This window comes from Dama dama, chromosome X (genome assembly GCF_033118175.1).
Source record: "Dama dama isolate Ldn47 chromosome X, ASM3311817v1, whole genome shotgun sequence".
NCBI lineage: Eukaryota > Metazoa > Chordata > Mammalia > Artiodactyla > Cervidae > Dama > Dama dama.
Window position 1 is genome coordinate 59,824,114 of NC_083714.1, and position 19,097 is coordinate 59,843,210.

The 19,097-nt window shown below is 38.0% G+C and overlaps 1 protein-coding gene across 1 annotated transcript in view; it reads left to right on the forward strand.

Annotated features, from left to right (window-relative positions):
* IL1RAPL2 (interleukin 1 receptor accessory protein like 2) overlaps window positions 1–19,097 on the forward strand; it is a 633,564-nt gene that overhangs the window by 571,206 nt on the left and 43,261 nt on the right. Inside the window, exon 6 of the mRNA XM_061137577.1 lies at window positions 13,896–14,025. Coding sequence (XP_060993560.1) covers window positions 13,896–14,025 — 130 coding nt within the window. The remainder of the gene's footprint in view (window positions 1–13,895; window positions 14,026–19,097) is intronic.

Genomic DNA, 19,097 nt, shown 5'->3' on the forward strand with positions numbered 1-19,097 from the left:
TCTTGTGTATTATGGTATTGTTAACTGTAATAATTAGCTTCAAAAGTCTTTATTTTCTGTTGTTCATGTATCCTCTGTCTAAAGAATAGAAAATTTATTTGAATTTATTAAATTAATGGGATATAATTGTTCTGTTCTCCCTTTCTGGATTCATTGAGCCAATTCTCTTTTCCCTTCTGAAATATATGGATATGGGCAGAGAAAGATTCAAACACAAAACAATTCAAGATAAAATCCAAAGCAAAATGTGATGGTTGTCCTCTTTTACTGGTATTGCCTGACACAGCACATTGGCTAATTTTCATAGGCATATCATCATTGAAGTTTCCTCTCATTTTGTTGTTGATTGTGCCTTGATGGGACAAGGATGGATTATGTGTGTTCCTCTTCCCTTTCCATTGTTCCCTTCTCCCACTTCAAGAGAGTTGGGGAAAGAAAGGAAAAACTTGAACTGCCGGACCTTTGATTATTATTCCAAAATGGATTTTTGATGGCTTACAAGGATATATTTAATGCCATAAAAGAAAAACTTAAAAATAAGAAGAAAGTTGAGACTTGAGCTAAGATATTGAGAATCAAGCAAGTACAGTTGGGCACAACTGTATGACTTGCACTATGCTGATCTCTCTATGGAAATGAAAGTAAAATATAAGATTTGATTTCCACTTTTAAATACTATAACATTTAATTGGAAAATGATACAAACTTCTAGGTAAAGGCAGTATGGATGAGCGGTTAGTATCTTTGGCTGTGGAGCTAAACTATCTGGTTTTACATCTTTCTCACAATATCTGGGGCTTTGGACAAGATGTTTAACTTCTCTCTGCTCTGTTTGCTCATTTGTAAACTGAGAATATTAGTACCTTACTCACTGTCTTTGGGGATTAATTTAGAACATCTTAGTCACTTGGTTTATTTTTGTTGTAATAATTTGTGAAGTGGAACACAGCTACATGTTTAACTCCCTATGAACATATGAAAATAGATTAGAGAAAAAGAGATAAGTCAGTGTGCACTTAGAGTAGTCAGGGCTGGTTTCATGGTATAGATTACACTTGAGTTAGACCTTGAAGGGTGAGGCTTTAAATAAGCAAAAGAGGAAAGAGGAACTTAGAGGCATGTCAATCAAGTAGGCAGCAAAACAGAATATAATGAATGACAAGACTAGGGGAATTTGTTGTCAAAGGAAATCAATAGTCCAAAAGAACCCTTGTGGGACTTCAGAAAATCAATACTGTGACAGGAATCTGATCAGAAATCTGTGGATATCTTCAGGTTTCATTTTCACAACTGGCATTAAACTTTGATATTTCCATTTTCTGAAGTATTAAAGGATCCTTGTGGGATTATTTTTAACATCAATTCTGGAGTCACAGCCCACAAACAGCCAGCAAGTTTTATCAAAGTGAATGCCACCTATGTTAAAACTAGAACCACATTTTATTTTTCTTTTGTTGAAGACTTTTTAAAACTTTGCACAACCACATTTTAAATCACACTATTATGCCCAGAAAACAGATCAGCATTTTCCTCAGTCACACATAATACCTGGATCAGTCTTCAGACACACAGTAAGAATTACTATGGTTGTATTGATGGATTTCTCCTCTGAACTGGTATAGCAGAATTTGACTAGCCATTAAGCCCTAGTACCAGAAGTTGTGATCTTATCAGTAAGGGATTCAGAAGTACTATTGATGAAACAGAAGGGGAGAAAGTGAAAAAGATTTGCTTCCAGTCAGATGTTCTCAAATGACAAAGGTGACTCCCTTTAGAGAAATGGTTACCCTGTGTTTTATTTTTACTGTTCTCTTGCCTGGTTCCTAGAATAGACATAACATTAGAAAACTTAATGTTTAATTCCATATAGTTTTAAACCACGTAAACAACTTTGAAACAAATGAAAATAGCTTTAAATATGAATCTCACATGGATTTAAATCATTTTAAATTGATTACACAGGTTGGCTACACTACAAATCTACATTTCTACATCAATAAGGGCATTTTTTTAAAATGAAGTCATTTAATATTAAAGAATTAAAAGTTGTCTGTTTATTCTTCCACCTAACAAATTACCAAGAATCATGTGCATTTAATTTTGAACTATTAATTCAATCCAAATGAATTCTTTTGCAACTATATATACACTTGCATACACGCACACAGAGTATTTGCTTACTTTAATTCTCTCCACATCTCAATTTGCTGAGTACAAATTGGACTTGCTAGTGGAGTGAGTTAATACCCAAGGTCTTTGTCTTTTCCCATAGGGGACTTTTTAAAAATCCCTTTGTCAAGCCGAGATATGGAAAGCACTGGGTCAAGGAAAGCAGAGCCATAAGCCAAGATCAGCAGAGCCAACATAAGCAACTAGGGGCCAGTGGGACAGAGAGGAACTAGGGTTCAAGGCAAGGTAGTATTCATAGGCAGGAAGCTCATTCTGCAATAAACAGTCAGAGGTTGGGGAGATACACAGGAACTAGGGCTCCAGGCACAACAGCCAGGCAGACTCAGACATGAAACACCAGGACTAAGAGACCCTGGAGCTAAAGCCAAAATTTACCCAGGGCAGAGGGACTCTCATCTTCTTCCTTTTACCGAAAGAACTGCTACTTCAGAGCTTGCACTCCAATGTGAGAAATTCTTCCCACCTGAAAAATCCTAACACTCACCATTGTAGGCCAGCTTCTTGAAATATAAGAATGTCAAATCTGAAAAGGTCCTTGGAAATTCTCTTAGCTGATTATCATTTTTTAGAAGAAGAAATGGAGGCTATTGGAAGAATGAACTTATAAAAAAAAATCACAGAAACTTAGTGAGAAGACCAGGCTTATAACTTGTGTCCTGACCCCAATACTCTTCCCATGCGGTGTTTCTACTTTGCCTACACCTTGTGCCCTTGAATCAGAAACATGAATGAGAAAAGTATCTTCAGACCCTGAGCCAACCAAGCCCTGTTCTAAGGGGATGAAAGAAGTAAAGTAAGTAAGGTTTATGGGCATGCTACATAGTCACAAAGGGAGTTATGTTTATTCACCCTTGATGAAATTCAGTAAAAGAAACTTCTATTGGGATTGAGGCTGCCTGATGAGATAGCTTGGTAAATCCTATAACTCTAAACATTTCCTTTTCCACTGGACTTTGTGTCACTTATCCCTAAGAGCCAATTATAGACCAAAGCAACCTCATTGCTTATACTTTTATTCATGAAAACAGTCTCATCTTTGAGTCCTGCTGCTGTGCTCTTTGTCTTTAGTATAGACAAATAGCTGTGGGCATCACCTCTAAAATGTTTCCTTTATATGCATTGTAAAACAAGAAAGAGTAGTAAGCCTCTCTCTCTCTCTCTCTCTCTCTCTCTCTCTCTCTCTCTCATGTACACACATTTTCCACCATTTCCAAATAATTAGTATAAGGGTACTCGAGGATTTTCTCCCAGTCTTTTGCCTTCCCCAGTCAACTGTCAATTAGCTTTGGTATTCACTTTCTTTTCTCACAAAATCTTAATCTCTTCAGTTTCCACCAGCTGGGACAACTATCTCCTCTCTCTATCTCATCAACTTTTCATCTCCTATTGAATCTTACTGGAAGAAATACATTTTTTTCCTGCCTTTAACTTCATAATAGCTTGCTCTCAACTATAATTTATAATTCATTCCAGTGGTTGTATCAACTCATTAAGAAAATGATGGCAAGAGGGTCCTTCTGTAGAAAGATGTTGGGGAATAGCCCCACAAAACCACTCTGGAATGTCAAGGCTGCTTTCTTTTCCAGATATATAGAAAGGGAAGGCAACATTTTCTATAATAGATTGAACATTGTATTAACATATTAGAAGACATGGATTATTTTTTCATTATTGAAGCTGGACATTATTTTACCTCAGGAAATTCAATTTATTTCTGTCCAATCCATTCACTTTGAGACTGTAATCACAGTGAAATCAAGAACCCTGGAGCTTTCGTCAATATAGTTTGGGCTACAAATGGTTACTTAGCATATTAGATGATTGATAGGATAGGCCAATGTGAGCAATGAAGAACTATCTTGTGATTCAACCACACCTGAGCTGTTTTGTGTGTGTGTGTGTGTATGTGTGTGTAATTTTTCAAAGTGGAAGAATATGTTTTTCTTCAACTCAAGAAAATCACATCCCTAGATTGGTGGTTCTCAACTTTCTCCCTTTTTAACACACTGGACAGATGACATTCAATATCAGGCACTCTTAATGGGGATTCCCCGTAAAGTTATGACTCCATTCTTTCTCTTTCACTTAAGAGAAGGCATATTTGAATTCATAGAAGTGTGACATTAATATAATGATAACCTCAGCTCTGCTATAAGTTGTTGAGGAAATAATTTACAAACTTCAGTGTATTTTAGAACAAACTTCTTAAAATGTGTCTCACACTTCTTAAAATGTGTCTCACAAGTGAAAGAATGAGACACATACCCCTATGTTTTGTGTGTCTTAACATTAATCAGTGTTAATGTTACAAGCATGTGACTGGAGCATGTGATCAGGACACTCAGCACCTCGTGTGCAAATAAGTAAAAGGTGTGTGCCCTAATTACACACTCTTCTGAAAGAATAAAGCTCTTGAAAGTTGAAGCTACAAGCTTAAGTACATAAAGCACAGCAGGAAGGTGAGTAGCTTTTACAATGGCATCACAAATATCCACTCCTCCTTTCATCTCATCTTGTAAAGGTCAAATCTAAGTGTGAGCCCAGGGAAGAAAGGAGAACTTTCATTTATGTTAGCAGTAACAGGAATAGAAATGTTAGCTTTAACTCCTTGGATGAAAGTAAAATTAATTTGATCATTCAGGCTTAAGATATATTGCTTGCAGGTTTTGGTGGTGGAACTTTACACAACTAGTTAATAGGATAGACTGATGTGGTAAAGAATCATCTCTGGTTCTAAACGCAGAGAAATGCTGGTCAAAATAAAACAAAGATTGTACATGCTTAGCTCAGCATGATAGCAAGTAGGGGAAATTCCTAAGCTTTAGGAATGAAAAGGGAACTCAAACCCAGAGAAGGGAGCACAAACTAAAGCTAAATACCACCTGAGGATACCAGGATCAGATAAGCACCTTAAAAGTCTAAGGGCTTGAGCTCAGGGTCAGACCATAGAACCACAGATCTGTGTGAAGTGTGAAGTTAGAACTGAGATCCCAGCAAAAGTCTCGAAGCTTGAAGGATCTATGAAGCCTGAAACTCTAGTTTCTGAAACAAGAACTAGAAAACTCTGCACTTTGGTCTAGGAAAGTGGCCAGGAAATTTACATTCTGTCCAGGGTCATGGCCATGGATGAAGAGACACTCCAGAGAAATCGGAACTCTAAACTTGTACCAAACATAGATGTGGACTTTAAATTCACACAACCCACATGTGGTGGAAACCCCCAAGCTAAGAAATTAACAGAAAACACTGTTTCCAAACCAGTGAAACTTGTAAGGACTTGGCAGAGGCAAACTTGGAACCACTCTGAGGGAATGCCTCCACAACCCTCACCACCCAGGGCTCCCAAAGAAAACAATCTTTACTGTAGATGCAAATACAGTAACAAAATTACAAACCTCACAAGAAAATTAACTGCCATACGTGTGTTTCCACTGGCACAGATAGAAAATATTGCATCCCAAGAAATAGAGATAATAGGGCAATTTAAAAGAGACAGTAAAAGAACTTTGTTGAAAATTGTTTAAAGAGAAAAACAAAGAATGAAGAACAACTGTGTGGAAATAGTAGAGCCTTGCTGGTTATCTGTGGCCTTTATAAAATCCATAGTCCATCACAGGATGGGGGGAAGGGCAGATCGCAACAAAGAACTTGAAAATCAAATTTTTGACCTTGAGAAATTCTTAGAAAGTCTAGGAACAGGGGGAGATTAAAATGTGTGGCCAAAATTAAATAGATATTATCATTCCACTCTTACCTACAATTCTCTCACATTAGATAATTCAGCCTCTGGTTCTTTTAAAGTTGTCCCAGAGCAATTATATGGATTTGAAATGCAAAACAGAATCTCTTTGGGCTAGCAGGAGACTCTAGCATAGACAATTCAGTAATTAGGGTGCTGACTTTAGCTTTGAAAACACAAAGATTGAGATCTCTTAGAACATGTATATGGCTTACGTTATATTTAATTTATTTAATACTGTGTATTGTCCTTCACCTCTTCCTCTTTCTACTCGCAGATATAAACTTCCTGAGAACATGGTTTTTTTAAACTTTTAACGGCTTTATTTATCTGAATTTTACATATCATACAATTCACCCATGTATCACTCATTGGCTCTTAGTAAACTTATACATTTGTGTAGCCATCATCACACTGCAACTTTAAAACACTGCCATTGTTTCCTAAGAGTTTCTTCCTTTGGGTTTTCAGTCAGTCCCTGACCCCAGCCATAAGTAATCACTGATGTGCTTCCGTTTTTATAGTCATGTGTTCTCTGAAAATTTAATATAAATGGAATCATACAGTATATAGTCTTTTGTATCTGGCTTCTTTCACTCAGCCTAATGATTTTGAATTTATTCACATTGTAGGATGTATCAATAGCCATCCACATGTTGATTGAAATTTGAGTTGTTTTGGGCTTTTACAAATAAAGCTGTTATAGGGAGGTAGTTTGAGATAATAATGTAGGAAGATCCTAAATTCATCTCTGCTCACAGACACATTAAATCTACAGCTACATATGGAATAGTTTTCTCTGAAAAAGTTGTGGAAGCTAACTAAAGAACTCCTTTATGCTTCACAAATGAGAAAAAGGCAGGCAGGAGAGGCTGAGATACAAACTCACCATAAATTCTGGTCCAAGTGTGGCAACTCACAGTAGGGAAGAGAGCTCACCAACCTGCAGCTTCTTCCCAAAGACTGATGGATTCATGCCCCACATCAGTCACCACAACTTAAGGTCTTAAGACCTGCGCCTAAGAGATGAATCCCCATAACATCTGACTTTGAAAACCAACAGGGCTTATGTCCCAAGACCCAAAAGGCTGTAGCGAACTGAGAAGCAGCTCTTAAAGCACTCATATGCAGACTTACTCACCCCAGGGCCTAGCAGAGATGCAGCTTTTGAAAAACATCCAGCCTTTATGTGAGATTTATTTGTTAATCTTAAAGCACCAGTGTTCTAGGGACAGAGGCAGTAGGGTGCCATTCTTACACTCTCCTTCCCTGCTAAAGCTGAAAGGCACTATCTTTTTTTTTTTTTTTCCTTTTTTCAGTGGGTGCCATCTTTGCACTTTCCCTCTCCCTGCTCCAGAATACCAGTGTCTCCAAGAGGGGAGCTTTCACGTGTGTCTGGCACCCCAGTTTTTACATCTGGTACCTTGCTTTTGGAAGCTGCTTCCAGTGGATACTTCTATATCACCTGACTCTGGGGGCCAGTGGGGCTTACACTTGAACATCCCAAAGGACTGTAACCAGTAGAGAAAGAGCTCTTAAACAGCTACCACTCTCAGGGCACAAGAAGACACAATAGACCCAGGAGTTCAATCTTACCATGAAAGAGTCCTGTTAGTTTACCATCATGGCTGCAGTCTGAGGAGCAGCCTTCTAATTAAACACACCTAAAGGTAGCTTAGCTGGTAAAGAATCTGCCTGCAAAGCAGGAGACCCTGGTTCGATTCCTGGATTGGAAAGATCCCCTGGAGGAGGGCATGGCAACCCATGTTGGCATGGGACATGGCAACTCTGGTATTCTTGCCTGGAGAATCCTCATGGACAGAGAAGCCTGGTGGGCTGCAGTCCATAGGATCACAAAGAGTCAGACATGACTGAGTGACTGAGCATGCAAAGGCTGACTACAAACCTTTTCAGAGATCTCAGAGGACTGGCTCTGTCTTTGCCCTCTCCCTCTTTAACACCCCAGAGCACCAGTATTTTTCAGATGGGAATTCTTTATTGTATCTGGTTTCCCAGATTTTACATCTGCTGCTTTGGTTTCTGCAGCTGTTGCCAGGAAATGCCCCTTGATCATCTGATTCTAGGAGTTAGAGAACTTGCAACCCTGAATCCCATGGGACTGTAACAATTGAAGAGAGGATTATTGACAGACTACCACCCCCAGAGCATTACACAGACAACAGACTGGAACACATCCCATCTTTCAGTGAAAGAGGCATACTTGCTATGCCTGGGGCTTCAGCTTCAGGTTTGGCTCACACCTAAAGGCTCTGGAGGTATTCCAAGAGAAGGCAGGCTAGGGAACATCGTCTATGTGCTCTCCCTCTGGCTCAGTCCAGCTCACCCGTGTCTCCCAGTAAGGAGCTTATAGATTCATCTGGAACCCCAGGTTTCCCCAGGGGACACCACCAGATTGCCTGACTCTGGTGGCTAGCAGGAATTACACTTGTGGATCCACAGGACTGTTATATACTCATACTTTAAAAGCTGCTACTTGAGAGTCTGAGTTCCAATCAGCCTGAATGCTAACTATGGTCTTCCCCTTTGGGACACTGACAAGATTTGGCACATCCAAAATTAATATGAGCTATTAAAAATGATGAAGGTGAAAGAGGAGAGTGAAAAACCTGGCTTAAAACTCAACATTCAAAAAACTAAGATCATGGCATCTGGTCCCAACACTTCATGGCAAATAGATGAGGAAACAATGAAAAGCATGACAGACTTTATTTTCTTGGTCTACAAAATCACTGCAGACAATGACTGCAGCCATGAAATTAAAAGACACTTGCTCCTTGGAAGAAAAGCTATGACAAACCTAGATAGCATATTAATAAACCAGAGACATCACTTTGCCAACAAAGGTCAAAGCTATGGTTTGACATAGTCAAAGCTATGGTTTTTCCAGCAGTCATGTACTGATGTAGGAGGTGAACCATAAAGAAGGCTGAGCATTGAAGAATTGATGCTTTCAAACTATGATGTTGGAGAAGACTCTTGAGAGACCCTTGGACTGCAAGGAGATCGAACCAGTCAATCCTAAAGGAAATCAACCCTGAATATTCATCAGAAGGACTGGTGCTGAAGCTCCAATACTTTGCACACCTGATATGAAGAGCCGACTCATTGGAAAAGACTCTGATGCTGGGAAAGATTGAAGGCAGGAGGAGAAGGGGATGACAGAAGATGAGATGGTTGGATGGTATCACCCACTCAGTGGACATGAGTTTGAGCAAAGTCTGATAGTTGGTGAAGGATACTGAAGCCTGGTGTGCTGCAGTCCAAGGGGTGGCAGAGTCAGATATGACTGAGCGACTGAGTGGCTGAACAACAATTAAAAATATAATAGACTCTTGATTCATGTCAATGTATGGCAAAAACCACTACAATATTGTAAAGTAATTAGCCTCCAACTAATAAAAATAATTGGGAAAAAAAGAAAGCAAAAAATAAAATATATATATATATATATATATATATATATATATATATATATATATATATATAATAGACTGCTTGGACAAGTAAAAGGTTTGAGAGACAAATAAAAATGAGGGCAAGATGAACAACAAGGTTCATATCCTACATGAGGCCACCACTTCAAGACTGGAAGCAGTGGTTGTTCTATCTAAAGCATAGAAATCAACACAAAGTGTGAAGGAAAATAAAGAAACAGAAGAATATGTTTCAAGCAATAAAACAAAATAAACTCCAGGAAAAAAAAAAAACCTTAATAAAATGGAGATAAGTAATTTACCCGATAAAGAGTTCAAAGTAATGGTCATAAAAATACTCACCAAATTTGGGAGAAGAATTGATAAGTACAAGATGAGAACTTTAACAAAGAGATAAGGAATGTAAGGAAGTACCAAACAGAAGTCACAGAGCTGAAGAATACACTAACTGAAGTGAAAAAGACACTGCTACTGCTGCTGCTAAGTCGCTTCAGTCCTGTCCGACTCTGTGCGACCCGGTAGACAGCAGCCCACCAGACTACCCTGTCCCTGGGATTCTCCAGGCAAGAACACTGGAGTGGGTTGCCATTTCCTTCTCCAATGCATGAAAGTTAAAAGTGAAAGTGAAGTCGCTCAATCGTGTCCGACTCTTAGTGACCACATGGACTGCAGCCCACCAGGTTCCTCCCTCCATAGGATTTTCCAGGCAAGAGTACTGGATTGGGGTGCCATTGCCTTCTCCAAAAAAGACACTAGAGAGGTTCAATAGCAGACTAGATGAAACAAAGAAAGGATAAGTGATCCTGAATACAAGGCAGTAGAGCTTATCCAACCAAAGCAGCAAATAGAAAAAGAATTGGGAAAAAGTGAAGATAAATTTAAGACATTTATGTGATAACATCAAACAGACTAACATTTTGCATCAAAGGGAGTCCCAGAAGAATGAGAGAAAAGGCCACACAAGTTATTTGAATAAATAATGACTGAAAATTTCCCTAACTTGGGAAAAATAACACTGATATGAGTATTTGAGTACAACGCTTTATATAGACATAGGCGTTTATATGGAGTGGTTGGATCACATACAGATGTTCAAATTGCTAAGAAGCTATAGATTAATTTTAACTTCCTAGAATTTTACATAAATAGAATCACAAAACATGTACCCTTTTGTTTGGCCTCTTTAACTTAGTATAATTGTTTTGAAATTTTGAAACTCAGTTGTTGTGGTATTTATCAGTAGTTCATCCTTTTCATACTTGATAAATATTTTTTGTATGGATGTACCAGAGTATACTTGCATCTATTCTTTCAAACATTTGGACTGTTTCCAGCTTTTGGCTATCACAAATAAAGCTGTTATGAACATCCATTTTTCATCCATCTCTAAGTCTTTGTATGAACATATGTTTTGTTAATTAGTCTAGACTTAATAAACTGAAAGAGAAATTGCCAGTAATACAGACTGAACCTAAAAGGGAGATATGTCTAAAGCCATTACCTTGTGAATAGCACAAAACATTGAGAAAGAGTTATTTTTATGTTGATAGTCTTCAACCTACTGTAAAATCCTCTTTAGATATAAATATGAGTTGATCATCTCTACTAGTAGGGAATACAGTACCATAGGAATGATTTTGAAAACATCTGGAGGCAAAACAATACAGTAGCAAATGGAAATGGTAGATAGGAGTTTGCATATGCACATAAGCCAAATTTTAGAAAAGCCTGGAGAGACTCTGTTTCAGGTAATTTGCTCAATCAACGCAGGCCTTTTGAGAGAAGAGGTGCCCACAACCTGGCACATATTGATTCTCACTATCTGGCACAAGAGCTGATCATTTTGGGACTCTCCTCAGAGTACTGTGTATGATAATTGGACTGTTTTCCTCTTTTGGCTGTTAACAGAGGCTTCAGGATATTTGTTCAGCATTTGAAGAATCTAGGCTGCTGAAATGTGTCTCTTGCATTTATTTAACAAAAACCTGTCTGATGGGAGAGTAAAAATATTTCCAGGAGAAATCACTGTAATAGTCAGTACCCATTGTGTAGTATCAAAGAAAGGGCAGATACTGCCATTTTTGACAGACCTCTTCAAGGAGGCACCTTTTTGCACATTGCTATAATTTTCTTTTTCTATTAAAATCAAACCAGGCCTGAATACCCACATGCTGTTCTGTGTGCTGTATTTAGTCGCTCAGTCGTGTCCAACTCTTTGCAAGTCCATGGACTGTAGTCTGCCAGACTCCTCAGTCCATGGGGATTCTCCAGGCAAGAATACTGGAGTGGGTTGTCATGCCCTCCTCCAGGGGATCTTCCCAACCCAGGGATTGAACACAGATCTCCCACACTGCAGGCAGACTCTTTACTGTCTGAGCCACCAGGGAAGCTGAAGAATACTAGAGTGGGTAACCTGTCCATCCTCCAGGGGATCTTCCCACCTAGGATTCGAACTGGGATCTCCTGCATTGCAGGTGGATATCCACCAAAAAAAGGTATTTTATTTGATATGTTCTTTCAACATAGCCCAATGGAATGACAACTAGAGTTCATTTGTATAAATGTATATTCTGGTAGTTTTAGCAACTAGGATCCTTATAATAATGTTTATCAGTCTCTGGATCTTTTGCTGCTATCTACTTGACTTCTGTAATACCTCAATTTCATGGAAATGAAGAACAGTAAGTCATAAAAAAGACCCTATGTTCAGATTTAGAGAAGAAAGGGCCTGCTTGGATGAATCACACCTTCTCTAGAATCCAGGAGATATTTATAAACTATTGATAAGAAAAGAATATTCCCCCTTAGAACTCATAAATAAGAAGACAAGAGATTGACAGGGTCAAATATTAATAAACACTTATCTGTCTGATTTGACACATACAATTATGTCTCAAACTTTACTTGTTGAAAGACCAAGCCTTGGAAGGAAAACACAACCATGATAAATTTGGATGGGACTTTCAAATTCACCAAGTATTTTCGTAGAGATTATCTTATCTGAGCCTCCAAAGTATTATTACCACTCTTACTACATATATGAGAAATCAGTTTGTAAAAAGTTTGGTAATCTACCCAGGGCCATATAGTCTACTTTTTAATGATAGATCCAAACAAGAATTCAAATCTCTTAGCTATACAAGGCTGTCTTCTATTTTTCACACAAGCTTGTATCACAAAACACATGTTCAAAGCAACAATTAATAATCTTGTTTCAGACATATATTAATATAAAAGACTGTTGATATAAAAGCTTTTGACAATAATTGAATGATCCCAAAGGTCCATGACATGCCATTTTGCTGAGAGAGAAGTTTGCATTATAAAAAGACCAATATTTGATAACAGTCACTTATTATGGTTAAGCCCAGCCTATCACCCAGCATCCATATATCTATGACGTTTTCTCAATTTCCTCTTTGTCACAGTGTAGACACTAACTCCAATTAAAACTGTTTCTTGGTGTAAGTGGTCCTCAAAGCAAGCTATCTGCTAGTCATGATTAAATAGAAAGGTTTTTAGAAAGTAATTGTTCTTGGAACATGGAAGTTTTGGATCAGTTTTAGAAAGGAGAAATTGTCCATAGCTCAGAGTGATTGTGGGAACAACTTTACCATGTACTCTTCAAGGAAAAATATTCTTGAAATTGCTTCATCTAATGTTCCAACCAGGGCAAAAATTGCATGTTATAGAGAGAATGATATATTATGATTTATGAGTTGGGGGATTCCTTTGTCAGGAATGTCAAGATTGTGCTCTCTATACCTTTCTTCCCTTACTTAACTACTTTGTAAGAAAATAAAATCAATGCCAGCAAAAAATAATTGCTTATACAGTTGATGATACATTTATAATTAAAACATTTTTAGCTATAATCTAAGATGCAGAGTAAAAAGCTACAGTATTGCCTAGAATTATTTAAGTACTATAGGTGACACAAAGAGATTGAAGATATGGTTAGACTGAGTTTTTGCTCCATCTACTTTCTATAGATATTTCTGTAATTATAAAATTCTTTGTAGTATCCAATTTTTCTTAGAATATGCAATAATCAGAACTAACAAAATTTCCCTATTCAGTCTTAGTAACAGTGGATAGTCTATGTTTCTCAATTAAAAATTAACTTATACTTTGATTAATGTTAACTTCAAAGGCAAGTCCAAGTAAGTAGTTATTAATATTCTCAAAAGAGGAATATAAAAGAGGATTCTCTCTATTTGATTTTTTCATGTTAGTTCATAACAGGGAAGCAGTAAAAATCAGCAGTTCTAAAAACTTGGTAACTTTCTTTACTTTCTCATTTTTGATAATATATTGACTTTTAAAATTTCCCAGAAGCCCTTGTAACCATGTAAAAATTTTCTCATTTAGAGTGAGTGATAAGATGATTGGAAGAAGAGTTGAAAATGGGTCACTTCTGAGTTTTCCTTTGGAGGTTAAATGGTCCTTTTCTGTCTCCCAGTGATAACCAGAGCCATTTGCTAATGTTTTTTTCTCTCTGTCATTCTCAGGTAAGCCTCTGAACATCCCTTGCAAAGCATTCTTTGGGTTCAGTGGAGAGTCCGGACCAATGATCTACTGGATGAAAGGGGAGAAGTTTATTGAGGAACTGGCAGGTCACATTAGAGAAGGTGAAATAAGGTACAGAACTTGAATTGCTTACTTTCCCATGCTGTTTTTTAGTTAAGCAATGGAACATCCTAGAAGAGCTTCTGCCTAGAATTTTAATTGCAACTCCAAATCATTCCATTTTCTAAAAGCTGATCTAGTGAAGAGAGTGAGGTTGCCTGCTTTAAGAAATACAAATGTATTCACTTCCAGTATAAGGAAGTTTTCTCAGGTTCTAAGAATATGCCATGAGGTATAATGATCCCCTCAAAGCTGCCTAAGCAAATTCCTTTAAGGTTTCAAAGCTTAAGCCACTGTTTCTCCAGTCCCAGCAAAGATCCAAACTTTATAGGTGACTTCAGACCACAGGGAAAATACTCATTTATTCCCTGGGAACAGACAACTTTCATATATCATAGGTGCAAAGCTGTGGTGGCAGTAATAAGCTGCTGCTGCTGCTGCTAAGTTGCTTCAGTTGTGTCCGACTCTGTACGACCCCATAGACAGCAGCCCACCAGGCTCCCGGGTCCCTGGGATTCTCCAGGCAAGAACACTGGAGTGGGTTGCCATTTCCTCCTCCAATGCATGAAAGTGAAAAGTGAAAGTGAAGTTGCTCAGTCATGTCTGACTCGTAGCAACCCCATGGACTGCAGTCCACCAGGCTCCTCCATCCATGGGATTTTCCAGGTAAGAGTACTGGAGTGGAGTGCTATTGCCTTCTCCGAGTAATAAGCTAGTACTCATCAAAATAACTGTTGACTCTTGTTGAATAGTGTTTATTTTTTCCAAGTACCCACTGTTCATCCTGAAAGTGACTTTCAGGTTAACACATCCCTCAACCTCTTTTCACTCTCCTCTTACACAGATAACTCCCTGGTGTATAGGCATCTATTCTACTGGTTTTCTAATCCTATGTATCTGATTACATTTGTACAATTTGTAAGAGGTAATTTTTTCTACCTCATTCAGTCTATGGGGTTACCCTTTGATTTCAGAGATGGTGACATATAATATACTTTTCTCACTTCAATAGGAATTGGGGCTCCACCCCTATTAAGAATTATGCAATGGAAAGTAAATCAATATTTTAGTGCAGCTAATGTTAAAATGTGTTTTATTTACTCTGCTTGTTGAATATATAGCAGTGTAAAACAAAAAATATGCATTATATTATTTACTGTCATTTATATTATTAACTTATAATAACTGTCATGACAGTTTATCTTCATGTGTCTACCCAATAACCTCTCTAGGGTTTCATAACTTTGAGGGTCTGTTAATCCCCTGAGGATCTATGCAAAAATATTGTCTATATGAGCATATTTATAGGGGGAAAAAAGTACACGAAAATGTACCTGACACTATTAGTCACCAGGGAAAAGTAAGTCAAAACCATATGATAACACTTCATACTCACTAGGATGGTTATAATCAAAATGTCAGATTACAACAGGTGCTGGCAAAGATGCCAAGAAATTTGAACCCTCGTACACTGCTGGTGGGAATGTAAAATGGTGCACTTTCTGAAATTCCTCAAATGATTAAACAAACAGTTATCAACAATCTCCTCCTAGATAGAACTAACAGAAATCAAAACATATATCCACAAAAAAACTTGTATATAAAGTGAGTATTTCCTTTTCCGGGGAATCTTCCCAACCCAGGGGTCGAACCTAGGTCTCCTGCATTGCAGCCAGATTCTTTACCATTTCAGCCACCAGGGAAGCCCATATAAATAGTCACAGTATCATTATTCATAATAGAGAATAGGTGGAAATAGCCTAAATGACCATTAACTGACGCATCAGTTCAGTTCAGTTCAGTCACTCAGTCGTGTCTGACTCTTTGCGACTCCATGCTCGCCAGGCCTCCCTGTCCATCACCAACTCCCAGAGTCCACCCAAACCCACGTCCATCGAGTCAGTGATGCCATCCAACCATCTCATCCTCTGTTATCTCCTTCTCCTCCTGCCCTCAATCTTTCCCAGCATCAGGGTCTTTTCCAATGAGTCAAATCTTCGCATGAGGTGGCCAAAGTATTGGAGTTTCGGCTTCAACATCAGTCCCTCCAATGAACGCCCAAGACTGATCTCCTTTAGGACGGACTGGTTGGATCTCCTGACAGTCCAAGGGACTCTCAAGAGTCTTCTCCAACACCACAGTTCAAATCAATTCTTCGGCACTCAGCCTTCTTCACAGTCCAACTCTCACATCCATACATGACCACTGGAAAAACTATAGCCTTGACTAGACAGACCTTTGTTGGCAAAGTAATGTCTTTGCTTTTTAATATGCTATCTAGGTTGGTCATAACTTTCCTTCCAAGAAGCAAGCATCTTTTAATTTCATGGCTGCAATCACCATCTGCAGTGATTTTGGAGCCCAGAAAAATAAAGTCTGACACTGTTTCCACTGTTTCCCCATCTATTTGCCATGAAGTGATGAGACCAGATGCCATGATCTTAGTTTTCTGAATGTTGAGCTTTAAGCCAACTTTTTCACTCTCCTCTTTCACTTTCATCAAGAGGCTCTTTAGTTCTTCTTCACTTTCTGCCATAAGGGTGGTGTCATCTGCATATCTGAGGTTTTTGATATTTCTCCCAGCAATCTTGATTCCAGCTTGTACTTCCTCCAGCCCAGCGTTTCTCATGATGTACTCTGCATACAAGTTAAATAAGCAGGGTGACAATATACAGCCTTGACATACTCCTTTTCTTATTTGGAACCAGTCTGTTGTTCCATGTCCAGTTCTAACAAGCTTCCTAATAAATAACACTTTATTAAACAATTTTAACTTAAGGTTTATGAAATCAGTGCAAGTGAATTTATTTTAAGTTATTCCAGAAGATACATGTTGAAAATTATTCTCATATATTTGCCTATAGAAGACTTCAACGGTCACTCTTCGTTTTTCAGAGAAAGAAACTTGTCCTCAAAGAGCCAGTAGTAGGTAGAATGGTACAAAGTAGCAAATTTTCCACTACCAAAAAGCACAGAGCTATGTTTCATGATCAAGGGTAGTAGTTATATGAGCCTAAGATAACTATTTCCCATCTCCCATACATGACTAGTTGGACTTTTAAAAAAATAAACAGATTTATTGTCACATAATTGACATACAATAAATACACAGTTTAGAGTATATAATCTGTCAGGACTGATTGATAAATGTATCTACCTATGAAGCCATCATCATGATCAAGATATTGAACATATACCCCTTGGTAGTGCCCCTCTTTTAAAACACTCATCTTTCTGTCACTATCAATCAGTTTGCATTTTATAGTCTTATATAAACAGAATCATGTTGTATGTATTCTTTTTTTATCTGGGTTATTTCCTTAAAAATGACTATTGTGAGATTTATCTGTCTTGTTACATGTATCAGTAGTTCACTATTTTTATTGCTCAGTAGTATTCTGTTATATGGATATAAACAGTTTGGTTATTCATTCACTTGTTGATGGACATTTGGGTTGTTTCCAGTTTGAGGTCTATTACAGATAAAGCTACTCTGGACATACATGTTTGCATCTTTGTTTGCATATATATTTCCTTTATTCTTGGATAAATATCTAGACATAGAATTGATGACTTAGATAGTAGGTATACATTTAACTGTATTAGTTCTTTTTAAGTTTTTTTTTTTTTAGAAAAACTTTTTTTAGAATAATTTTAGATTTACAGAAAAATTATAAAGATAGTGTCCTATTCTGTCTGGGTGCTATAAATTTCACAGATTAAGTGGGTTAAACAACATGTATTTATCATAGTTCTAGAGACTGGGAAGTCCAAAATCAAGGCACCAGCACATTCACTGGCTGATGATGGCCCACTTCTTAGTTGATAAGTGGTCATTTTCATACTGTATTCTCACTGGTCTTCGCATGGCAAAAGAGGCCAGAGAGCTCTCTGGAGTGTCTTTTATAAGGGCACTAATCTTAATTCATTACAGTCTCTGTTGGCTCAGTGGTAAAGTATCCACCTGCCAACCAGGAGACACAGGTTCGATTCCTGGGTCAGGAAGATCCCCTGGAGAAGGAAATGACAACGCACTCCAGTATTCTTGCCTGGATAATCCCATGGACAGAGGAGCCAGATGGGCTACAGTCCATGGGGTCTCATAAGAGTCAGACACAACTTGGCGACTAAACAATAACAACAAATCTCATTCATTAGAGCACCTTTCTCATGAACTAAGCACCTCCCCAGAGCCCCACCTTCTAGTACCATCCCATTACGGGGTTAGGATTTCAACAAATGAATTGGGGAAGGAAGAATAAACATTCAGTTTATAGCAGACCATATAGAAAGTTTGTACATAACCCCAATACCCAGTTGTTCTTATTATTAACATCTTAAGTTACTGTGATATTTTTGTTAAAATTAAAGAACCAAAATTGATACATTATTATTAACTAAAGTTAATATTTCTTTCAAATGTCCTTATTTTTTACTGATGCATGCTCAGTCACTCAGTCATGTCCAACTCTCTGCATCTTCATGGATTGTAGCCTGCCAGGCTCCTCTGTCCATGGGATTTCCCAGGCAAGAATATTGGAGTGGGTTGCTATTTCCTTTTCCAAGAGATCTTCCTGACCCAGGGATTGAACCCACGTCTTCTGCATCTCCTGCATAGGCAGGTGGATTCTTTACCACTAAGCCACCTGGCCAGCCTTCTAACTATCCTTTTTTCTCCAGGATTATCTAACTTTGTAAGAGTCTGCCAAACTATACTCGAACATGGTTATACCATTTCACAGAAGAAAAGTTAGGCCATGATGTTGCTCTAGCAGCAAATAACTAGAGTGGTGGGAGAGAAAGCACACATATGTGAAACAGTTTAATCCAGTCCTAGCTATTATATTAACTGCAAAATTAATCAACCAGGTATTAAGTGCTATAGGAAGTCAACCTTTCAGGACTTGCAAAACGTCATTGTTTATTTGATTCTGTTACATCCTCTTTTCCACCATCTGCAACCCTTCCTATAACAAAGGGTACATACCTATATTTGCAGGGGAGGAAAGTAACATGAAATTTGTTTTGAAAACTTCACAAAACCTTACTAGCTAACTAGAGAAATGCCAACAAAGAGGCAGGGA